The 25706-nt window shown below is 44.5% G+C and overlaps 1 protein-coding gene across 2 annotated transcripts in view; it reads left to right on the forward strand.

Annotated features, from left to right (window-relative positions):
• MYZAP (myocardial zonula adherens protein) overlaps positions 1-25706 on the forward strand; it is a 324346-nt gene that overhangs the window by 248055 nt on the left and 50585 nt on the right. For both annotated transcript variants that reach the window (XM_050796831.1, XM_050796830.1), the window contains 6 exons: positions 7697-7852; positions 10938-11030; positions 15578-15691; positions 19439-19591; positions 22150-22275; positions 23393-23521. In XM_050796831.1, coding sequence (XP_050652788.1) covers positions 7697-7852; positions 10938-11030; positions 15578-15691; positions 19439-19591; positions 22150-22275; positions 23393-23521 — 771 coding nt within the window. The remainder of the gene's footprint in view (positions 1-7696; positions 7853-10937; positions 11031-15577; positions 15692-19438; positions 19592-22149; positions 22276-23392; positions 23522-25706) is intronic.

Raw genomic sequence — 25706 nt, forward strand, 5'->3', positions numbered from 1 at the left:
GCCATGATTCAGAGCTTCAGGTGGGGGCCGGGCTGCCCTTTGTGACAGCACACCAGGGACTCTGCGTGCCCCTCAGAGATAACAGCCCCTGGAGGATGGGGAGAGACCTAGGGTTTGAGTCCCGGCTTCCTCATGAACCCCTGTGGTGGTTGGGCCAGTCAGGTTATCTCTAGGGGTCTTCATTGCTTCTTCTAGCAAATAGAAGTGTTAGTCTAGAGCCAGTGTTTTTCCACACATTCCTTTATTCACGTTGGTAAATGTGGAAGTGCTCTTGGTAAAGTGGTCAGGGTGCAGCAGGTGGAACTGAAATAAGATCAGGGCTATGTTGGCTGCCTCCAGCAGGCCCCCATCTCTTCACCTGACAACCTTGACAGACACGGAGGAGGAGCTGGGAATAGGGTCTGAAAACCCACTGGGCTACACAACTCTTTTCCATTTTTTCTAACCTTCTGAGACTTTGTGATTCACTCCCCATGAAGAGAAACCAAGGACAGTTTGGGGGTGACTATTGCGCTGTCAAAGCCAATTTGACAACTGTGATGAGAATAGCAAAAAGACTAAGAACAGGGTGGACAGACAGACAGACTCATTCAGATAGACATGTAGAGTTGAGTAGGAACCCAGATACTAAAAACTCACACCACTGATACTAGAAACTTCCGGTATCTACTAGTATGCTATCAGCCCACTAGGTGTTTTGTGTATTTTATTCCGTATATTCCTTAGACTGCCCACTGAAATTGGTGGTATGATCCCCATTTTACTGTTAAGGACCCTGAAGCTCTTTAAAGTACAGAAAATAACTTTCTTGGGGCACACAGCTAGTAGACAGTGGATTGGCAATTCCCGCTCAGGTCTGTGACGGGCCATGTTGCCATGGGAATATTGACTTGCATGCTTTCTCCTATCAGAGAAACTCTGTTTAGGATATTTACATTGTATCAGTCAAGGTTACCTAAGGTGTGTACTATACCCATGGGTTCCAGAAAAGCAGTTCCTGATTTTTTTTTTCTCCCATGTATTCTTCCCTTTTCCACTGGGGTTATTAGGCCTAAGCAACTACTGTCTGCATCGAAGCTGGACACTAGCTGTACACTAGTCTGCATCGAAGCTGGACACTAGCTGTACACTAGCACTCCTGTCAGGGTGCTGTCATTACAAATGCCACTCTCTTTGGGACTTCTGCTTGGCTAGAAGCTTTCCTTTTCCTTCTCATCTTAAGCTTGGAAAGTGATCTTTTCTCCTGAGTTTACTTAGGAAGTGAGCACTATTCAGTCTTTGAGATTGTCAGAATTAACTAAATTAGTTTTATTTTTTAGAAACAGGGTCTCACTATGTCATCCAGGTTGGAGCGCAGTGGCTGTTCCCAGGTGCAATCATAGCACACGGTTGCCTTGAACACCTGGGCTCGAGTATTCCTCCTGTCTCAGCCTCTCAAGTAGCTGGGACTACGAGCATACACCACTGTGCCTGGCCAAGTGTTTGATAAGCCAAAGGTTTCAGTTTTTCTGAGAATACGGGCCTGCCCATTTCTCCCTGTTTCTTTCCCAGGCTCTGGAAAGGCCCTTCAGGCTCAGAGGTGATGTTTATTTTTGTCCAAGAAAGCAGAACAGTGTCAAGTATGAGTAATGACCTGGGCCAAATAATTTGCTGAGATAGATACACAGGTTGGACAAGCCAGAGCACATTCCTGAAGTGCCAGCCTCTGCCTGCAAGATGGGCAGGGAACCCAGTGGCTCTGTGCTCAGCAGTCCTGGGTTAGCTGCTGCCCTCTGGCTGGAGAAAAGAGGTCTGAAGTCAGAAGTTTTGGAAATAACTTGGCTTCCAGTCTGGAAGTCACGCGAGTCACGTTATGGCCCTTCTCAATCATACTGGCAGCCAGGATGTGTGACCAGCTGCCCATCCTGGCCGGTGGGGCGGGGCGGGGGACTGGCTGTGTTAGTCTGCTATTGTCAGTTTGATGTATGTTCAGTGGCGTTTCCGCTCTTATTTCCCCTAAGAACCCTGATTGACCATGGGATTTTCTTGTTTTGCACAGATTAATCCTCAGTGTCAAGGATGAGTATACTCCAAATATTCCATCTTTCTTTTTCCCTTCAAAATGTACTTATGAAGCATCTGTTTATGCTGGGTACCAGAGATAGAGCAGTGAAAAAGGCAGATGTAGTCCCTGACTTTGTGGAGCTTGTTGCATTGTAGGATCCTATATTCTCATTTAAGATTTGGACAATATCGTTGGCCTTGTTAACCCAGACTCTTTGATGGCCAGCAAATCCCTTACGAGAGGAATTTAGGCTGAGTTAGTTTTCTGTGGCTACTCTTTCTTTCTAAGGCACTGGCTGCCAGATGTATCTTTAGGGAGGTCAGCCATAGTGTGGGTAGATTTTAAGCTGTGAACACTCACGGGGAACAGCTTAATCCAGAGATTTTGTGTATGTGTTGAGAGTATGGAACGCCCTTTTAGTCAATTTTCCTTCTTTGTAATAACTTTCTTTTTATTCTACACATTTATTTGGCCTTTTATTTTTCTTTTGTTTTTTGAGACAGAGTCTCGCTCTGTTGCCCAGGCTGGAGTGCAGTGGTGTGATCTCAGCTCACTGCAAGCTCCGCCTCCCGGGTTCACGCCATTCTCCTGCCTCAGCCTCCAGAGTAGCTGGGACTACAGACGCCCGCCACCACGCCTGGCTAATTTTTTGTATTTTTAGTAGAGATGGGGTTTCACTGTGTTAGCCAGGATGGTCTTGATCTCCTAATTTCGTGATCCACCCACCTCGGCCTCCCAAAGTGCTGGGATTATAGGCATGAGCCACCGTGCCCGTCCAGGCCTTTTATTTTCAAGCAGATTTTATCTAGTATTGTTCCATGCCCAGGAGGCTTTTAATAGGTCTAGAGTACATTTTTAAAAATTTGATTTTTTAATACCAAGTAGAATTATAAGGAGGCTTTTGATTTTTAAATTAAATTAAATTAAATTAAATTAAATTTTCTTGAGATAGGGTCTTGCTCTGTCGCCCAGGCTGGAGTGTAGTGGTGTGATCATGGCTTACTGTAGCCTCAACCTCCTGGGCTCAAGCAATCTTCCCACCTTAGCCTCCCAAGTAGCTGGGACTACAGGCACACACCACCACATCCAGCTAATTTTTGCATTTTTTGCAGAGATGGATTTTTACCATGTTGCCCAGGCTGGTCTCAAAATGCTTGGGCTCAAGCAATCTGTCTGCCTTGGCTTCCCAAAGTGCTGGGATTATAAGTATGAGCCACCGTGCCCGGCTATAAGGAGGTTTTAAAAAACTTAATTTTGGAGAGTTTCAAACATACAAAATGAGACTGGATCGTGTAATGACTCACTGGCCCTTTCCCCAGCACCACCTACCTCAATACATGGCCAATCCTGCCTCATCTACATCCATGCTATATAAGGAAATAAATATACATCATCTGTATCTCAACATGTTTCTCTAAAAGAGACTGTTTCTTAATATCATCATAATGCTCTTCTGCCTAAAACGTAATACTTTTCTTATTGGGAGGTATTTTAAAGGATACAAGAGGAGAGAAATTTAGCCCCAAACATCTTGCGCAGCATATCAGCTTTTTTCTTTTTTTCCTATGTTCAGTTTTTGACCAAAAGCATGCTGACATTTTATAAAAATGATAGACATCACTGCTCCTAGCAGCTTTTCTGGGTGTACATGTTGTGACTGGGGTAAACATCAACTGTCTATTCCTCCATCTAAGAAGAATAACAGGTATTCGCTTCATTTGGACCATATTTATGTACCCTGAGTAATTCTTAGACCTCTCTCAACTTCTAAAGTTCCCTATTCATTCAGCAAATAGTTATTGAGAGACCATTGCATGTCAGTCACTGTTAGATCTGGGAATTACGGTGGAAAAGAAGACAAACTGGGCCCTGGACTTGCTGGAATTTCAGTTGATAGGGAAGCAGGCCTTCCCCACACAAGGATACTGACATATCCCAACAGTCGCTGGGCTGCAGCTGTGGTGAGTGTTGTGGGGAAGTGCTGTGAGAGTGGACCGAGAAGACCTCAGGGGTCCGAAGGGTCAGGGAAGGCATTCTTGATTCTTGAGGAAGCGACATTTCAGCCCGGCAGTGCAGATCGAGGGAAGAGCACGTGTGATTACCTTGAAACAAGAAGGAGGTTGGCTCCTAAAGGAACGGAAGGGAGACAGTGAGGCAGGTGTGGGGTTGGGGATGGGTGGGGGAAGTGGAAAGAGCCCCCCACCCTGGGCCTGCCTCTTCCAAATGGCCCTGAGACCTGAAGGCAGGCTCTTGGCTTCCCTGTGACTGGAGACCCTGGGATACCACATGGAGACGTGAGTTCCAGTTGCTCTCCTGACTGTAGCACTGTGGTGAAAAAAGAGCTCCAATTTGGAAAGACATAGGCAGGCACTCGCAGGCTGTTACCCTGGAAGAAGAGAAGTCATACTAGTTACACAGTAGGGTCACTGTGAGGATTAAAGGAAATATTATATATTGTATATAATGTAATATATGTTATATTATATACAATATGTTATATAACATATATGTTACAATGTATGTTATATGTTATATATAATAAAATCACCTGACAACAAATGTCTTCCCCCTCCTCTTTCTTCAGTAACGTTCTTCTTCACTTTTCCTGTCAGGGCCCATCAGCTCCTTGGGCTGCCTCAGGAGTCCCCTCCCCTGGCGTGGAGAGGACTCCATCTCCACTGCGGGTAGAGTCCTGGGGCCGTGCCCTTCCCGGGGCCCTTTTATTTAGACCCTGACTTTTACACAAATGATCAATTCAAACATAATGCTTTTTTCTTTTTGCCAAAAAACATTCAAAGTCCACAAAAGAACATGAAGGAAAAAGTGAACTCTCATTTTCCTGAGGAAACTGTCGTTAGAGATCTGGATTCCATCTTTCTAGAAGTTTTACATACACAAACACACAATCTTAAAAAACAAAAATTTGAAATTTATGATTTTTCACTCAGTGTATCTTGATCTCTTTCTGTGTGTACAACTTTGAGACCTGGGCCGCTCAGGAGTGTTCTACAGACCTCAGTGTTCCTGGCATTGCTTGTGTTTTCCCCGCTCCGTGGCGGCCTCATCTCCCTGCCCAGGCCAGGGGCAGGATCCTCTGTGTCCAGCCACCTGAGTTTTCCTGCAAGCCAGTTCACCTCTGAAAGCCTTTGCTTTGCGGAAATGCGTTTCACCAAAGCTCTGTGTCGTAATTGGCTTGTTTTTGACGAACTGCGTGGAGTCTGTGACTGAAAGATCTTGCTTTTGTTTCCTGGTATTTGGGGAGTTTCATTAGAGCTTTTCCTCTTCCTGGTTATATGTCCGGTAAACTGGGGATAACTCAATGCCAGTTTGTGACTCTGCTGCAAACTATTTAACAGCTCAGTTACCCAAACTTAAGCACAAATGTCAGGGTAGCATCAGTGCTTTTGGGACCCAGCTGTAAGGGACTCAGGAGGAAACGTTTACCAGAAGCAAGTACAAGGAATCACAGCCCCTTGCATCCATCTCTTTCCAAGTGTGGGAAGAAGGGCGAGAAGCAATGGTTGTTGTATTGTCTTACTTTTAAAAAAGCTTACATTGAAACGAAGCAAAACAAAACAAAGAACAAGCAAGATAGAAAGGTATAAATAAAATGACAAAAGTCCATCCTGATCTCTAGCGCCCCCACCCTACCCGAGGTTCCCTCCTTAGAGACCTGTAAGATTCATCATCATCACGTAGCTTTCTAGACCTTTCTTTGATTTTGCAAACTTTGAATGAATGGGATCATAAAGTACTTACTGTTCTGCCACAGTGAATGATTTCCAAATGCAGACTAAAGTTTTGTGTGTTAAAAAATATTTTGTGGGCCAGGTGTGGTGGCTCATGCTTGTAATCCCAGCACTTTGGGAGGCCAAAGCAGGCAGATCACTTGAGATCAGGAATTTGAGACCAATCTGGTCAAGATGGTGAAACCTTGTCTCTACTAAAAATATAAAAATTGGACGGGTGCAGTGGCTTACGCCTGTAATCCCAGCACTTTGTGGGGCTGAGGTGGGCGGATCACAAGGTCAAGAGATCAAGACCATCCTGGGCAACACGGTGAAACCCCGTCTCTACTGAAAATACAAAAATTAGTTGGGCATGGTGGCACACGCCTGTAGTCCCAGCTGCGCAGGAGGCTGAGGCAGGAGAATTGGTTGAACCCAGGAGGCGGAAGCTGCAGTGAGCCGAGATTGCGCCACTGCACTCCAGCGTGGCAACAGAGTAAAACTCTGTCTCAAAAGCAAACAAACAAAATACAAAAATTAGCTAGTGTGGTGGTACACACTTGTAATTCCAGCTACTTGAAAGACTGCGGCAGGAGAATCACTTGAACCTGGGAGGTGGAGGTTGCAGTGAGCCAAGATCACGCCACTACACTCCAGCCTGGGTGACAGAGTGAGACTCCGTCTCAAAAAAAAAAAAGCGTTTTTTTTTTGTTTGTTTTTGTTTTTTTTTCAAGTACATGGCAAGAATCTCTGTGTAAAGGCAGTTGAAAAGTTAGCAGGAGAGCAGAATTACCCTTCTGGAATTTGGGTTTCTGTGCTGTGGGATTGTCGAGGTACCTGGGTCCGCCCCAGGGAAAATTGAGAGAAGACCAGTTTGTCTGGAGTCTCAGTCCTTGATCTTGGATTTTTTCTTACTTCTGTCCCTTCTGTGTTGTGAAGGCCCCTACTCTGTCCCCTGCATCTAAACATAACCTGCGGTATGGGGAGGTGCTTAATGTCAGACAGAATCACAGAGCCAGGCTTGAATGTAGATGTCTGTCTATAAGCAAGTTGTCTAACCTCTTTGAACTTCAGTTTTCCCAGCTATGAAGTGGAAAGTACAGAAAGGACAATTACTGTGTCACAGAGTGGTTGCGAACATTAAATGTGCTTAGGAATATTTCTAGCTTATAGTAGGCGCTCAACAAATCTTAATATACCCCTTTCCTGCTTGCTAAGCCTTCATTCTATAAAAGCGTGTTAAGGCTTGGACATGTTACTGTTTCTCAAGGGTATTTGCATTTCAACAATGACCAAAACTTTAACTGAAGGAATTAAGAACCAGCCAACAGGACTGGGAGGATCCTTTTGGGCTGCAGTCGCACCACCTCTTCCTGGCTTTTCAGAAATATTTCATGAATGATCACAACAGGTTACGTACTAACACTACCCCCTTTTCTCAGAACTTGGCCCCAGGACCAGCCCTACCCTCAGAGGACAGTTTGGCTGCTAGATGACCGCCAGCCTCAACCTTGTGCGTTGTAGGCCATGTATTTAGTGATGAGGTTGGAGTCATATGGAGAAGCTGGGATAAGGGGAAAGATAGCATTATTAAGAGCATGAGGTTTCAAATGCTTGCTCTTGTTACTAGGACAACACAAGTCCATCTGGTATCTTTGTGGGAGTTACTCCTAGGTGAGTGGACGGGCCCTTATAGACATTAGCAAAGGGTGCTCTTCCTCCGGGATACATGCAGCCCAAGCCTATGCCAAATCAACTTGGTGAACAGAGACCAGGTGGGATTTTTGCTCCCTCCATCTCCACTGCCAGGCAATGAGTGCTGGGCACAATTTGCATAATCATACACAGTGGGCCCATTATTACAACTGTTTGCATGAGGCTTAAAGAGTCATTATTCTTTTTCTCTTTTCCTACTTTCTTTTAGCATCTTGACCTGAGCAATGGAGAACCTACCAGGAAACTTCCTCAGGGTGTTGTTTATGGTGTGGTGCGAAGATCAGATCAAAATCAGCAGAAAGAAATGGTGGTGTATGGGTGGTCCACGAGTCAACTGAAGGAAGAGATGAACTACATCAAAGATGTGAGCCATTTAAGAGTTTTTGCCCCCATCTGTTTTCTTTTTGTAGCATGCAAGAGGATGGAGTTGGAAGCATTGAAGTGAATGTAATAAGGTATTTTGAAAGAATTCTTAATGTTATCATTTTGGCTGGAAATGTTTCTGTGTTTGGTTTCTGGAAATGGTAATGTTAAAGTACAGATGTAAATCTGCAAGGAAGGAAAGGTTGAACTTCTGCTGGATGGATGTTACTAGGTAAGTATACTTAGGAGAGCAGATGGCTTCCTCCTTCCGTGTAGGGTTTGGAGGCTCTTGAGTGGTTTTTCTTTATCACACTTACCAGTCCCAAATCCATCCCTGGCAAAAGGAATAGGAAGAAATGTGGCTGATTCGGACCAATCAGTTGGGTTGAAACAAATGCTAGGAAGTCAACCACAATAGACTTTGTCCAACCAAGCCAATCAATGCCATTCACTTCCTTGTATTTAATAGTTTATTTCCTATCTTTTAAATTACATGTTCTTTTGAGAAAATTTGGGAAATACAAATATGTATGAAGAGGAAAATAAAATCACTCATAATCTCACCATTCAACCAGAGCAACTTTAACATTTTAGAGTATTTTCTTCTCTCTCTCTCTCTCTCTCTTTTTCTCTCTCCATTTCTTTTCATTCCATCCTGTGTTCCCCTAGATTGACTGATTCCCCTCTTGACCAAACCACCCAGCTTGTATGGAAGAGGAGATGGGCTGCTCTGACACTGATGGGCTCACATTATAGACCAGTGGCTTAGAAAGTGCTTGTAAGAGGCAGTGTGGGGCCAGGGAGTCACCCAGGCCTGTGAGCTCACAGTCCTTGCTTTGAGCTCCAGCTCTGTGTCTGGCCCAGCAAGTCACTTTTACTCGGTGCATACTTCAGTCCTCAGGCTGAGATTGTGGGGGTTGGCTGGGCTTTAATACCTAAGGTTAAAAACACAGCTCTGTGAGCCCCATTTTATTTTGTGGGTTTTCAGATAAGATGCAGACTCACGATGTCTTAGCTTTTGTGTGAGTTTTTAAAAGGAACATTTGTTGAATTTAAAAAATAATAAATGCTTAGCAGAAAGTATGAGGAAAAGCCAGAAAAATTAACATGCATATACATAATGTGTATGACAGCCACCAACCTCAAACTCCTAGTTATCCCAGCTTTCAAACATAATTTTAAAACTTTATTTTATTATATATTTTTGAGACAAGGTCTCACTCTGTCATCCAGGCTGGAGTGCAGTGGCACAATCACAGCTTACTGCAGCTTCTACCTCCCCAGCCTCAAGTGATCCTCTTGCCTCAGCTTCCCAAGCAGCTGGGACTGCAGGTGCGTGCCACTACCCGTAGATAATTTTTTGTAGAGTCGGGATTTTGCCATGATGCCCAGGCTGGTCTCAAACTCCTGGACTCCAGTGAACCTCCCACCTCAGCTTCCGAAAATGCTGGGATTACAGGTGTAAGCCACTGTGCCTGGCCTCCAGACATAATGTTTAACCTTTCAGAATATTCAATTCTTGAATTTCCTGTTAAGAATAGCTCAGACATTTTAACTTTCTTGTATTTTTTTCTCAAGGAAATATATAGACCTTCCTCATTTAAATGCTCCAGAGGCATGGCTCCTCTCTTAATAACCTTCTAAACAGAGTCCTGAGTCCCAGATTGCCCAAGACAAAGACAGGAGGAGATGTTGGCTAATCCTGAGTCGTGGATGACTTGTGCCAAAGTCACATGACCTGGAATTACTACCCTCCACTGTGATCTGCAACTTAAAACTAACTTTCAGGTCCCTCCTGCCACAGGTGGCTACGGTATCATCCCTGGCCTGGTCGTTGCAGTATTTGCCTTTAGCTCAAGATTCCACCCACTCAGCACTGGGAGCAGCGCAAGAGCCAGCTCAGGGCCACACGTGAAAGCCGTTCTGCCTGCCTAGAATGAAAAGTTGTACTTTTAACCTCATTTTCCCAAAATGTTTGTAGTTAATGGCAAGAAAGTAGACTCTATTTTTAGAATTCATATCAGGAAGTCTTGGAGTCTTGACTCTCCTTTCCCCCAAATCTCCACCAATATCCAGTAACCCCTAATAAACATGCTGTCTAATTTAAAACAATGTGCTTCAAAATTAAACCTTCCAATACTATGTCCTAAACACTTCCATTCTAACCAAACCGCTGCCTTTAGGCCCTTCCTAAAAGAGAAATTCTGGAGTGTGCTGGAGAAAACTCCCTTGAGACTTCCTGCCCTTTTTGAGGATTCCTGAGTATTTCCCCCATCCTAGGGACACCAGAAGAAGAGAGGAGACAGGGACTGTTTGTAAGGTCTTTTGTTGTGTTTTTAAAGTTTTTGAGGTCCTGCTAGGCCTCTGAAAGTAGTACTGTAGAGAAACTTGAACAGTGTTTGTGTAAACAAGTGTTTTGGGGATCACTTGAACTTTTGTTATGTTTACTGCCTTGGGTGTTATTGGTGATTATTGAGGAACTGAGTTTCCAATTTATGGGCTCTCCAGGGTTCATATTTTACTTCCTTCCATTCCAGATATTTAATTGCTCTTTGGCAGTCAGAGCAGAGAGAGGGAAAATTAGAGGTTGCTTTTTGGTTTCTTTGCTCCTCTTAGCCATGAGTCTGTTAAAACACATTCTACTTGTAAAAATACGTGATGGGAAAAGGGCAAAACCTTGCCCAAATGTAATTTGAGGGTGATAGGTGAATTTCAACAAACTATTTTTTCTTCAGAGTTCATTTGGCTAATTTATTATTATATTTATGTGTAATTATCTAGAATTATATGTAATTAATATATCATATTAACATATATTTTAATATATTCTATATTAATACATGCCTATATATTTTATTATGTATATAAATATACATAATAAAATTATACATATAAATTACTTGGATAATTCCTATCTAGTTTCTAACTAATTGTTGGGGGTGACCTCCCTTAATTTCCTGACTGTCTTGTTCTTAAGAGTATTTTTATGTGGGTTCCTTCTTTCTTTAGAGTTTCTTAAAAGTTTTGGAAAGCTTGTATGAAAATGTTATAGCTTGATCTCTAACTAGTATCTCTGTGGGCTACAGGTGAGAGCCACTTTGGAAAAAGTGAGAAAGCGAATGTATGGAGACTATGGTGAGATGAGGCAGAAGATTCGACAGCTCACCCAGGAACTTTCAGTAAGTCATTATCTCAGTTGCTTGGAGATAGGGAGGCATGGCAGAGCTCAGAGTGGTCTCTCAGTTGCTAGTGTCTAAAGATATTAGAGTATCTAGTCTTGTTTATCAATAGAATTATATTTTAAATAAACTGAGGAAGTTTTTATCACAGAATGAAATGTGTTACCTAAAGGGACATTTTTGTGGCAAGAATAATCTTCTTCATGTTCAAAGCATTCCCACCAAAGTCAGGAGCAAAACAAGGAAGCCAGCTATCACTATTATTATTTAACATTGTTCTTGACATACTAGCCAAACAAGAGAAATAAACATATAGGTTTAAAAATGGCACAGATAGATGGAAAACTATCACTGTTTACAAACCATATGATTGTATACCTGGAAAGCCCAAGTGAGCATGAGCTGATGAAAGAAAAACTACTATGAACAAATAAGGAATTCGTTATTTGTAGCAGGGTATAAAATTTTATACACACACACACACACACACAGAGGATATAGAATTAATATATACAAACAGGTTTCAATGTACAAAAAATTTCCAAAATATCATCAACAGAAAAATACTACATACCTAGGAGTCAACTATAATAAGTGGAAAGAAACACCATGTGCTTTGAAAGGAAGACTCAGCATCATAAGATCCACGTTACTGTACCAATTTGATGTGACCCAATAAAAAGACCACAGCACTTTGGGAGGCCGAGACAGGCGGATCACGACGTCAGGAGATTGAGACCATCCTGGCTAACATGGTGAAACCGCGTCTCTACTAAAAAATACAAAAAAACTAGCTGGATGAGGTGGTGGGCGCCTGTAGTCCCAGCTACTTGGGAGGCTGAGGCAGGAGAATGGCGTGAACCCGGGAGGCGGAGCTTGCAGTGAGCTGAAATCCGGCCACTGCACTCCAGCCTAAGACCAACAGGTTTTGTTTTTTTATAAGTGGAGTAGGTAATTCTAAGGTTTATATAGAAAATAAATAAAAAGAGTTGCAAAAATAAGAAAAAAGAGCAATGAGAGGGAGTAGCCTTATTAAATGTTAAAAGAAAGTGAAAAAGCCTCAGAGAGTGAAACAGTATCGTAGTGGCACATAAATAGACAAACATCAGTTAAAAATACTCCAGAAATGTACCCCAATATGTGATAAATGTAGCATCTCAAAAAAGGAAGGAAAATGGACTAGTCAATGTGCGCTATTAGGAAAACTTACGTGCTGTTGGAAGTCTTATACCTGGATAAATTCCAAATGTACCGAAGATTTAAATGTGAAAAATAAAACCCAAAAGTGCTAGAAGAAAAATATGTGTGAATTCATTTATACCCTTGGGGTAAGGGAATGCCTTTTCTTATTATGACATAAAATCCCAAAACTGTGAAAGGAAAGGCTGATAACTTTGACAACTTTAAAATGAGAAACTCCTGATGGTAAAAATGTCAAAGTCAAATGACCGGGAAAAATTATTTGTCCTTCATGTCATAGATAATAGGCTCATTTTCTGAATATTTAAAGATCCCCCACGAATCAAGAAGAAAAAGGCTACAACTCATAAAAATAGACGAAAGATTTGTAACAGGTACTTATACTAAAGGAAAGATGGAGAGCTCTTACGTGTATGACAGGATGCTCTGCCTCCCCTGTCATTTAATGCAGGTTAAAACCATCCCATGATATAATTTTTATCTATTAGACCCGCCAAAGTGCAAGAGGCGGGCAGGACATTGTTCACAGGCCTATGGGCAAACAAGCGGGTTGCTGATGAAAATGCAATTCGCTATTACTCTTATAGAGAACAATTCAGCATTATCGATCAAAATTACAGATGCTTAGATCCTTTGACCCAGCAATTCTATTCCTCTCACATATGAAGAAAGACATAAGGATAGACTTATTTATTACAGCATTGTTTGTAATAGTAAAATCATTGGAAACCTAAATGTCTATCAAGAAGGGGAAAGTGGCCAGGCACGGTGGCTCATGCTTATGATCCCAGCACTTTGGGAGGCCGAGACGGGCGGATCACGAGGTCAGGAGATCGAGACCATCCTGGTGAACACAGTGAAACCCCGTCTCTACTAAAACTACAAAAAACTAGCCGGGCGAGGTGGCGGGCGCCTGTAGTCCCAGCTACTCGGGAGGGTGAGGCAGGAGAATGGCGTGAACCCGGGAGGCGGAGCTTGCAGTGAGCTGAGATCCGGCCACTGCACTCCAGCCTGGGCGGCAGAGCGAGACTCCGTCTCAAAAAAAAAAAAAAAAAAAAAAAAAAAAAAAAAAAAAAAAAAAGGGGAAAGTGGCCAGGCACGGTGGCTCATGCTTATGATCCCAGCACTTTGGGAGGCCGAGGCAGGTGGATCATTTGAGGTCAGGAGTTCGAGACCAGCCTGGCCAACATGGTGAAACCCTGTCTCTACCAAAAATGCAAAAATTAGCCGGGCATGGTGGTGCAGGTAGTAATCCTAGCTCCTCGGTAGGCTGAGGCAGGAGAATCGCTTGAGCCTGGGAGGCGGAGTTTGCAGTGAGCCAAGATTGTGCCACTGCACTCCAGTCTGGGTGACAGAGTAAGACCCTGTTTCAAAAAAAAAAAAAAAGGGAAAGTAAGATAAATTAGGTATCTCTACAATAGAATATATGCAGTTGTAAAAGAAAAAAGAAAAAATGCAAGTAAGCCCTTGAAGGGGAGACACAGAGAGAGATGTAGACGGTGAATAAAAGCAAGATGCAAGAAAATATGTAGGAAAATTTTGCTACCATTTGTATAAAACAGGAAGAGAAGATAAACATATCAGGATTGTTCTGTGTGTGCACAAAAAGTTACTAAAAGGATAATCCAGAAAGTAATGAACTACTGTTTCTAATTGGGAGGCAGGAATGGGCAGGTGGTAACTGAGCAGGGTGGTAATTTTTTATAAAAATATAAAAGTAACTTTATACTTTTTAAATGTTTGCACCGTGTGAGTGTATTACCTACTCAAAAATTTAAGAAAAATAACCTTCCTCTAGTTTAGCCAAGCTAATGCTTGTGGACATTTAAAAAAATTGGTTATTAATAATCTCAGAGATAAAAGTCCCTGTCTATACGACATACCTTCCATAAGAGTTAGTATCTGTGGGGAAGAAGAGCAGTTACAACAGTCATGCATTAGAGTTCAATTTATGGCTGGGCTGTGAGATTAAGTGCTTAAGTAGCACCTACTACCTTGATGATAGGAGTGGGGCTATGTAAATTTATCCACCCAGCTCATTCCCACTGGCATGTGGGAGGACATTTGTGAAATTCTCACCTGCTTATGGAAAGTCATTCTGCCATGACTGTCGGACACCAATGACTGTCATCAAAGCCAAAGAATTGGATTTGCAATATGTGCGTGAACAAGACTCTGCTCCTCGCTTTCCATCACCGTCTCCTACACACCCTCATTTTCTCATGCTAGAATTGTCCCTGAAACCCTGTCTCTCTGCCTGCAGGTCTCCTCCTTCTCCAAGCCATCCTACATATTGCAGCCAGATTAAGGTTGCTAAATGATTGCTGTTGAAACACACTGCTGAACACAAAGCTGCCACGTGCTCCTGGGCCTGGTCTGCTGCTTCAATTCTGTCTCCACTCTCCAGGGTGCACCTCCTGCTCTGCTGGGCCAGGGCTGCTTCCTGCTGCTCCCAGAGGACACATGGGGGGCCTTCCTGGAGACTTCTACCCTCAGTCCTAACTATATCTAGCCTCTTGCCAATATCTAGGTCAAGACTGGCCTCTGACTCAGACATGTTAAACACGCACACCCAACAAAGACAGCAGCAACAACAGCAGCAACAAAACAACTCTTTTGTTTTGTTTTGTTTTTTAAATGAGATGGAGTTTTGCTGTTGTCACCCAGGCTGGAGTGCAATGGTGCCATCTTGGCTCACTGCAACCTCGGCTCACTGCAACCTCAGCCTCCAGGGTTCAAGCGATTCTCCTGCCTCAGCCTTCCACGTAGCTGGGATTACAAGTGTGCGCCACCACGCCTTTCTAATTTTTGTATTTTTAGTAGAGATGGAGTTTCACCACATTGGCCAGGCTGGTCTCGAACTCTTGACCTTAGGTGATCCGACTGCCTCGGCCTCCCAAAGTGCTGGGATTACAAAAACAACTCTTGAGAATTGAGTGAGACCAAAGCATATTCTCTCCATGGTGACTACAAACAGCAAGGTGGCTGCAGAAGTTATTTCAACTGGGTTCTAGTTCTAGGAGCGCCGCTTCTGAGCTTTTTGACAATGAGCAAATCACATAACCTCTCTGATTATTTTCTTCCTTGCAAAAGACAGCGTTCTGACTCCTGCACAGTGTTGTTGAGAGGGCTCAGCGAGGGTCTGTGAGTAAACACTCACCAAAGGAAGAGGATTCTTACCCTTCTACTCTCTGGGTCATGCAGACGTTGACTTTTAATTTAAAGCTTTACTTTAGATATTGTTGAAGTAGATGTGGCTTCTAACTGAAGAAAGTTCCAGCCTAACTGAAGATTGTCATGAACGTGTAGGGATTGATTTTGTGTGACTGTCTCCTTGATCTGTCCAGGTTTCCCACGCCCAGCAGGAGTATCTGGAGAATCACATCCAAACCCAGTCGTCTGCCCTGGATAGTTTTAATACCATGAACTCAGCCTTGGCGTCGGATTCCATTGGCCTGCAGGTACTCGTCTGGTTACTGCTATGACAGGGCAACCCAGCTGAATCAAGAGTGGGGCCTGTGCCTTTGTAGAAAAACAAGTCACAGAACATCCTCAGCTCATCATTCAGAATTCTTTAAGCAGAACCACTGTGAAGACTTATGTCCAGAAGACAGTGAAGGAAATTGAACGAAGCATTTCCAATCTGAGACTTTAAGGCTTTGGTTTTGCTCTCACTGAAAAGGGAATTTAGACCCTGAGTTTAGTGTGAGAGATGTCGCTTGCTCCACCAGATACCCGAGTGGTCCTTAGCATCAGTACCTAACCCCGCACATCAGCGCTCTTCCTCCAGCCCCAGTGCCACAAGAAGCACCACCTAATCACAGAATAACACAGACTTCACCAAAGACAATCTGTACTCTTTCATGGCAAGCAATAGAAAAAAGGCTTGTAAACACTTTTTTATAATTAGAAATTATTTTGTATCAGAAAGAATCATGGGTATTCCATGTCTTGTTGTAGCAGACAGGGAACCAGAAAGACCCAGTATCTTATATTTGTGAAAATGCATGTTGTTATCTCACTTTGAGGGATTGTTTTCTTGGTTGATTTGGTTTACTAGGAGCCATTCAAGTGCTTCCCATTCTTACTCTGACAAGTCCCCTAACATGCAAATTAACTTGAAAATGTTCAAAACAAAGCATTATATGTGTTTGAAATAGCTTCCCTTGGTCTTCATTTCCAAATATGTGAACAATAGTTTTTACCTCTCCTCCAATTTTATTTGGCTTTTTTCTTTTTACCCTCCTCTCAGAAGTTCCAAAAGCTATTTCAAATCCTTTCTGGTTCTACATAAGTAATTTATCAGATAAACAAATTTTCATGTTGGGATTCTCCACTTCCCCTAATTCTCTGGTAACAGTTGGTATGGGCAGCAGTGACAACAGCAAGGCTCGGCCACTGTCCTGGAGTGGGTCTGGGTGGCCTCGTGTTTGGGTTCGTCTGGGATGCCCATTTCTGGTGGGGCCTCTGAGTCCCACCCTTTTCCTGGCTCTCTTGAGTGTATGCCAGCTTTCCCCTGGCCTCAGGCCAAGCCCCACTGGTTCTGGTTTGCTCAGTAGCCTTTGTTTTCCCTTCCTCCTGTGGTCAGGGGGCTTGCCAAGGCTCCCTTTCCTTCCCTGTCGGATGCCATCTTATTCCCAGCCCACCAGCAAGGGCTTTATCTCACCTGAGTTCAGACTTAGTTGGTATTTTTACTACATCTCTGGTTTTTCTTCCCAGAAAAAAAAATATATATATATTTGCTAGTCTTTTCTGGCAATTCTTCTGCTTTGCCATCTGGCCAACACTCTGGCATTTACTCCAGAGGCCAGCTGTTTGACTCTGACCCAGGCACGTTGACTGATTCCTAGTTATCGTGCAGGCTCTTAGTCCTGGAGAGCCAAAGGAGCCTTATAGCTAAAACCGCTGAGAGAAAGTGACAAAGAGACAGAGAGACAGACAGACAGAGAGAGAGAAAGAGAAGGAGAAGGAGAAAGAGGTGCCATCTCACAGCAGGAAACTCAACCTGCTGGAGGAAGAGGGCTGATGTACGGTGTACTCCCACTGATGCTGAGGACCACTCAGGTACCTGGTGAACCAAGTCTGAAGGTAGCTGGTTTCTTCCTTATGCAAGATCCCAGCCTCTCCCACTGGCCCACTCTACCCACTTTCATTATTATTGACAGGGAGGCCAGACCCTTGGTTTGATTCCATAGAATGTCAGAGCTAGAAAGAACTGAGAGGATCTCTAATCCCTTTGTTTTATGAGTAAACAAACTGAGGCCAACAGAGAGAAATGACACGAGCAAGATGCCTACCTAGTGACAGAGCCAGGATTAGAAGAATCCTGGTCTCTTGGGCCAGAGTGTAGGTTTTTTTATGGATACAAGAGTAGCATCTGTGAAGCCAGTGGGGCTGGGGGAGTGGGTAGCTGGCCTAGGTGGTTTCTAAAGCCCCTTGAAGCTCAAATGTTCTGTGACTCCATGCTTCCAAATGGCTTCAGTATTTCCTTTAGTATCTAATCACCTCCTTCAGAAATTCTTTTTCTCGATTCAAGTAGGTTTAGGAGCAAAAGGCTTATATTGCCCAAAGTACAGGCTGAGGAATTGAGGAAGCTTCAGAGACTGATCATCTAGACAAGAGCACAGAGGTGTTAGAAATAGTGCCCAACACCAGGGTTTTCACATCTTCTAATGCAAAGTTGTAGATGACTGGGGACATAGTACAAGATGCCTTTCCAATGGCAGGGATTCTATGAAGGCCATTTATCTCTAAGGAGAGTTAACCAAGTAGAAACCAAAGCAGTAAATAGCAACACGATTTTTTTTCTTTTTCTTTTTTTATTATTTTTTTAGAGATGGGGTGTTGCTCTGTTGCCCAGGCTGGAGTGCAGTGCTGTGATCATAGTTCACTGCAGCCCCTACCTCCTAGGCTCAAGTGATCCTCATGCCTCAGCCTCCTGGGTAGCTGAGGCTACAGGTACACACAACCATGTCTAGCTGGTTTAAAATTTTTTTTTGTAGTTGCCCAGTCTTGAACTCCCACCTCGGCCTCCCGAAGTGCTGGGATTACAGTCATAAGCCATCACGCATGGCCAACACTATTGATTTAAACATCCTCGCTTCAGTGTAGCCTGGAGCAAAAATCACTTGTCTGCATTACCAAATTCTGTTCCTTAGTACTTCTTTATTGCTACCCCTCTCTGCCTAAGGGAGGAAGGTGAAACGTTTGCAGGTATGCGAGTATTCTCAGTCATGTTGTCACTATCCTGGCAGGCAGTCTAGAAGCACAGAAGGGATAGCTCTTTTAAGAAAAAGAGGAGGCTGGGCGTGGTGGCTCACGCCTGTAATCCCAGCACTTTGGGAGGCCGAGTCAGGTGGATCACAAGGTCAGGAGTTCGAGACCAGCCTGGCCAATATGGTGAAACCCCATCTCTACTAAAAATACAAAAATTAGCCAGGTGTGGTGGCAGGCACCTGTAGTCCCAGCTATTCAGGAGGCTGAGGCAGGGAATCGCTTGAACCTAGGAGGCGGAGGTTGCAGTGAGCCGAGATCATGCCACTGCAGTCCAGTCTGGGTGACAGAGTGAGACTCTGTCTCAAAAACAAACAAACAAACAAAAAAAAAAAAAAAAAAAGAAAGAAAAAAAAAGAGGAATATCTTTATTCTATAAAGCTCATATTTTGTTTTCTGATTTCATTGTGGCAATTTGGGAAATACAGAAAAAATAAATAAGAAAATAGATATCCATAGCCCTATCACATAGTGAAAACTATCATTCAGATTTCCTCCTAGTCTTTTTCCCCCCAGTGCATAAACATGTGTTTGAACCAATGCTTATACATAGTTTTCAAAATGGGATTGTACTATACTGTTTTCAAAAGCTGGTTTTTATTTTCCCATGTGAAATGATGTATTATAACACTTTTCCTTGGAAGGGCTCCATTTTAATCCATTTCCATCCATCCTAAGCAGTGACAAGTGGTGTTGGCAGCAGCTATGGGATGGTATGGGAGAGGCTTTCAGTCCCACCAAGCTACAGGGGCAGACCTCTTGGCCACCATGGGAGACCCGCAGTCCCTCACAGCACAGGGTCCCAGACTGGCAGCTGCTGGAGCCTAGCACAGCTACCCCAGTGGTTAATGATAAGGGGATTTCCCAGTGCGTGGTGCAGCCCATGTGTTTTCACGCCACCGGATCTGGTTTTGTTTTTGTTTTCATCCTCACAGAAAACCCTCGTGGATGTGACTTTGGAAAACAGCAACATTAAGGATCAAATCAGAAATCTGCAGCAGACGTATGAAGCATCCATGGATAAGCTGAGGGAAAAGCAGAGGCAGTTGGAGGTAGCGCAAGTTGAAAACCAGCTGCTGAAAATGAAGGTGGAGTATAAAAGCCTAGATTTATTTTCTATGAACCTTTCTCCTCTTTCCTTCTCCCTTTTCTCTTCCCATCTTCAGCTTTTCCATTTCCTTTTTCCATTCTCTTCTTCACTGGATTTTTTTTTTTTTTTGAGACAGAGTCTTGCTCTGTCACCCAGGCTGGAGTGCAGTGGCACAATCATGGCTCACTGCAACCTCCACCTCCCGGGTTCAAGCAATTCTCGTGCCTCAGCCTCCCAAGTAGCTGGAATTACAGGTGTGTGCCACCACACCCAGCTAATTTTTGTATTTTTAGTAGAGAAGGGGTTTCACCATGTTGGCCAGGCTGGTCTCAAACTCCTGACCTCGGGTGATCCGCCTGCTTTGGCCTCCCAGAGTGCTGGGATTACAGGCGTGAGCCACCGTGCTTGGCCCAGATTGGGGGTGCTTCATAAATGCCCCCACTGGGCATGCCTTTCTTGGCCTCCAGTGGCCTCAAGGGCTATTTAGACACTCACCATGGTACTGCTGTTACGTTACTGAGAACACGCTTGGGATGCCCACAGATCTGGGACGTCAGAAGCCTTGGAGATCTCTCCCTTCACTGTTTAGATTTTCTTTGAGGTCCCAAGGCCTTTCTGTTTGGCTTGACAATAAAGAGCTGAGGGACACACAATTATCTGGTACTTGGGCTGTGACCCCTTCTCAAGAAGAAAGCTGGTGGGTGACTAGGGACACTGGGGGAGTGTCCCATTTGGCCCCCTGGGCTGGGAGCGTTCCTTAGCTGGACTTCTAGTGCCCTAGAGGCATTAGTGCCCCTCCCAAATTTAAACCGTGGATAGACTTCCTACCCAGTGACAGGAGCAGATCCGTGAATGGCTCCTGGAGGGCACTTAATAAATTATGTCTTGGATGAATTCCTTTGTATGTAAGTCTGTGGTTTTAAAATTTTGCTCAGCGCAGACTCAGGCTATAGTATGGGTAGTGTATCCACATCGTTTGTTGCTCAAAGTAGAATATGTGAGGGAGTGAAAGGTGGTACTATTGGTAATTTAGTTCACTTCACAGGGGTGGGCTGGGTGGGGAGGAGGGGCTGCCGGTGCGCTGCCCGGTCTCTGTATTGCCACCCTCGGGATCTGCTGCCAGTTCCCCTGGCCTGCCACAGCCATGGGGCAGATCATCTCCTCTCTATGTTCACTTCTAACAGGGCAGCTCTTCTTTTCCATATATTGCCTTTCTCAGTAAGAGTTAGTTTGTGGGGGTGGGGGGTGGGGGGGGGAGCTTATATTGCTAAAAAAGCCTGAAATTACTGATATAAGTTTTTTTTTTCAGCTGAGGGGATTTATTCAATCATTCATTCTACAAATATTTATCGAGTGTCTACTCTATGTGTGTGTCCTGTTCAGTCCTGTTGGTTCCAGAGGTGGCCTGTCACCAGGCATCTGGGGACATCATTAGGCTGCTTGGCAATCTGGCTGCTTCCCTGGAGTCCAGGCCTTTCACTCCAGCCCACAGTTGCCTGTTGTAGAGAGACTGATGCTTGTTTTCATCCTGACAGTGGAGTTAAAAAGGTTTTTCCCACTCCTCCTATTTTACTCCCCAAATTGAAAAAAAAAAAAAAAAAAAAACAGCTTCAGGAACTCAGGGTATGTTACATGACCTGGAGGCAGAGTGAATGGGCCTCCAGGGACAGAGCCCTTCCAGCGAGCTGTGCGTGCACTGCAAATGGAGCACACAGCACACAGGGTCTCTCTCAGCTGGTGATAAGCTCTGTTCAGGATTTTCCACTTTGGGACTTTGTGGTGCCAACACTTGCCCAGTGATGAGAAGGGAGAAGTCAAGGGCATCAAGAGAGACTTGTCACATCTTGGAAACAAACATCATGTCACCTATTGAGGTTGTAGAATGCCTCCCTTTTCCAGAGTTTAGGTACGCAGCAAACTCAGCTGTCTGCAATAGGCAATAACCTGGAAGGAGGGAATGAGAGCAAACCTTCTGCAGCATAAAATCAATGGCGGGAAGTCTGTGTGTGAGGACGTGGCCTGGCAAACGGGAGGCACCAGCCACTACCAACGTAAGCCCTGCCCACCTGCAACTCCACTGACTTTTTCTTACCTCCTAAGCCAGGCCTGCTTTAGCACCAGGGGTGCCAGCTTAGTGTTCCCCACGCTAGGCTGGAATGTTTCCAAAAGCAACATTTAGGAAAGCACAAAGGTGTGGAAAGGGTGAGTCCAGATTTCTCCTTTGAGCTTAGCTGGTCTTACCTAGAAACTGGCTTGGCCAATGCAACTAATGAGATTGCTTGGAGTTTCTACCTTTTGAAAGAGTCACTCATGTGGAGGATACCTTTGTCCTGAGCCTGCCCCCAAATTCATGTGAAATGCCACTTGTTATTTTTCTGTGGCTCTGCTCACCCCTCTTCCTCCCTTTCCCTGTTAGGTCTTGCTGCGTCTCTGCCGTCGAACTCAGTGGATGGGCTCACTGCCTCTGTGAGTCCCCACACGAAACGCACAGAGTGGAAGCCGCCAACTCCCCTGGGCCCTGCCAAAGCCGTCATTCTGAAATGAGTGTCTTTGCAGGTGGAATCGTCCCAAGAAGCCAATGCCGAGGTGATGCGAGAGATGACCAAGAAGCTGTACAGCCAGTATGAAGAGAAGCTGCAGGAAGAACAGAGGAAGCACAGTGCCGAGAAGGAGGCTCTTCTGGTGCGTGTGTTGTCGCTGCTGATGTAAACTAACCAGGAATTGTTGGTTCATTATTGGTGGTGACGTTTACTTAGTAGTGTTTATTCTTAGAGGTGGGTTAGTGGGCTCGGCCATGGGTTAGGGATCAAGGAATTATTCATTGGCTCATTCACTCCCCTCCCCTCTTCCCGTCTTCCCCTCTTCCCCTCTTCCCCTCTTCCCCTCTTCCCCTCTGCCTTTATTCATCCCCATCCCTGCTCAGAATAGCCCCTTGTCTCTGTCTCTAAATACACACCTTTTTCTAGCTCATCTGACAATTTGCCAGCATCTAAGCAGATCCTGGGCTTGCCTGCAGTTGTGCCCTCCCTCCCTCCCTCCCTCCCTCCCTCCATCCCTCCATTTGCTTCTCTCTACCTGAAATTTCCTCCTTCCCTGTCCTTGATCTTGCCTAAGCTCCCTAAAAGCCTTAAATGCCACCCTCTCCATGCATGGAGTCTCCCAGTCACAGAGCCAGAAGTGTAATCTGCCCTTAGGAAGCTCACTCTCTCTCTCTCTCTGCCTTTCCTGTGGAATTCTTTTATACCTGCCATTAGAGTGGGGCTGCTTATCTCACATCTTGGCTTTTCCAGGAGATTATAAGTTCCTGAAGGCAGGGACCTCATGTCTGGCTCATCTGTGTCCTTAGAGGCTTCATACATGTTCTGATGATTGACTGGGTTTTCTTGTTAGTAATGAGCTGATGCATTGCATTGTGGGAGAAGGATCTGGGAATTCTGCATTCGATTCCAGATCTGGTTCTAATTCCCTTTATACTTCTGGCAAATACAATGACATTCCGAGTACCTACTCAATGTTATTAAACATTTATAGGCCTTTTTCACGCCTGTTGGACATAAAAACTCAAGTAAAAAAAGGGGGAAAAAAGTAGTGAGGCCCATTAACCAGCCACACGATATATCTTTATTCATAGGTAAGAACCAGAACCAGGAGGTTGAGTTCATGATCTGTGAGACACTTTCAGGTTCCAAGGTCATGTTTTAAAGAGAAATCATGATCTAGAAGGCCAGAGCTGCTTGGATTCTGATGAGTAGCCTCGATACTCCATGCCTGTACTTAGGAGAGTATATTTCTTTTGCAGGAAGAAACCAATAGTTTTCTGAAAGCAATTGAAGAAGCCAATAAAAAGATGCAAGCGGCAGAGATCAGCCTAGAGGAGAAAGACCAGAGGATTGGGGAGCTGGACAGGCTGATTGAGCGCATGGAAAAGGTAGGACACAGCGTTGGGCCTATTCCCCACTTGCCAAACTTTTCCCTGCAGGTCTGTCTGAGATATGAGAAGCCCTGGATACGAATTCCTCTCACCTCCCAAATTTACAGATTAAAAAAAAAAAAAAAAAGACAAAGCTATAAAATAAAGTATAAGAAAGTCCAACAAAGTTCTAATTTTTCGGCCAGGCGCCGTGGCTCACACCTGTAATCACAGCACTTTGGGAGGCCGAGGTAGGTGGATCATGAGGTCAGGAGTTCAAGACCAGCCTGGCCAAGATGGTGAAACCCCGTCTCTACTAAAAAAATACAAAAAATTTAGCTGGGCGTGGCAGCAGGCGCCTGTAATCCCAGATGCTCTGGAGGCTGAGGCAGAGAATTGCTTAAACCTGGAGGGGCGGAGGTTGCAGTGAGCCGAGATCGCACCATTGCACTCCAGCCTGGGTGACAGAGTGAGACTCCGTCTCAAAAAAAAAAAAAAAAGTTCTAATTTTTCCCATGGTAACTATTTTGATGCTTTTTAAAAATTTTACTTGTGAAATTCTTTAGAAAAATTAATATTTTAGCAGCCTCATTTTGCTGTTGCCCCAGGCGTGAACTTAGTTTATCCATTGAATTATCAAGCCCTATTTAGGTGTTACATCAACACAGCAACCCTGTTGTTTCTGGGGCATGTGTCTGAAGAGTTGGCTTTTCCTTGACACGCTGGGGACTTGAGGGAGTGGGGAGGCCCCATTTCTCTAGGCATGGTCAGCAGGCTGATGAGTGGGCTGGGGGGACTTCAGGAAGGCGGGAGTTCAGCTGGGATAATGAGGCCTGCCTAGAGAAAGGGAGGAGGCCAGGAATTAAGCAGGAAGTGGAGGAAAAGGAGGAAGTGGTGGGAGAAAGGAAAGAGAAAAGGAAGGAAGAGAAGGAAGAGAAAGGATGGGTGACCTTTAGCAGGTGATGACTGACTTCTGGACCCAGGAGTTCAGGGCTGAGGTTGTGGCTGGTTTCTGGCAATGGCTTCCTGGCCATTGCAGGAAGAAACCAATAGTTTTCTGAAAGCGATTGAAGAAGCCAATAAAAAGATGCAAGTGGCAGAGATCAGCCTAGAGGAAAAGACCAGAGGATTGGGGAGCTGGACAGGCTGATTGAGTGCATGGAAAAGCGCATGGAAAATGGCTCCCTGGCCATTCCCAGAGCTTGCAGAGAGCAGTGACCTGCCAAGACCCTGACATTATTAGCACCCTGTGACTCATTCGGGATGCGGAGAATCTCCAGTCTGATGATGGAGGCAGAGGAGGGGCAGCAAGAGCAAGGTCACTGTCAGGCTTCATGTGATTCTGAGAAGAGGTCGCCTGACCTCATGGTGTTTGCAGCATAAGCCCCTCTACTGTTCTCTAACAAGGCGAGGTGTCGCCAGTATGGGAACTGCATTAAGTTCAGTACTTTGGAGCTTCAGAGCTCACTGGGTGCTTCTTTTTAGCTCTTTAGCTTTTTACTTGGGAGAGACGGGCAAACTAAAGAGTCAATTACAAGCTTACTTTTACCCCCTGGGAAAACAGAATCCCATCTTTTATTGAAGAGTAGATGATTGGCTTAGTGAGGACTAACATTAGTATTGACCAGAGTGGGTAGTGGTGAAGATTGGGCAACAAGGGGGCTTTCTAGAACTTGGGTGAGCTTTCTCCCACATTACTGTCCTCTTACAACAGCAGAAGATGTCAGTTAACTCAGATTCTCACTCTCTGGGTGGCAGGTTTTTCTGCAGCATAAAGAAGCAAGGTGAGCAGGCAGCATAGCGGGGTAGTCTGGGGAGAAGCTGTCATACAGACAGACCACAGGTAGTGGTTATGAACATAGGCTTTAGAATCAGACAGCCTGGGGGTTTGAATCTTTCTAGTTTCTTTCTTTCTAGTTGTTTGCAGTTACTTGATTTTTCCAAACTCAGTCTCCATTTCTGTAAAATGCTGATAATGGTACTTCTTATTCTTAGGGCTTTTGTGAGCAACGCATGAGAAAAATCCACGCCAAGTGCTAAGTGTGGTTCCTTGTATATAGTAAGGGTTCAGTCATTTGTGGCTGTGATTTTTACTTTGTTACAAGGTTGCCTAAGTGTCTACCCTCATAGTCAGGTTGTTTTTAGCTCGACCCATTTCATGCTTATCTTCATCGTACTCTTGAGGTTCTGCAAGTTTCTTGCC

The sequence above is a fragment of the Macaca thibetana genome, chromosome 7 (genome assembly GCF_024542745.1).
Source record: "Macaca thibetana thibetana isolate TM-01 chromosome 7, ASM2454274v1, whole genome shotgun sequence".
Classification (NCBI taxonomy): Eukaryota; Metazoa; Chordata; class Mammalia; order Primates; family Cercopithecidae; genus Macaca; species Macaca thibetana.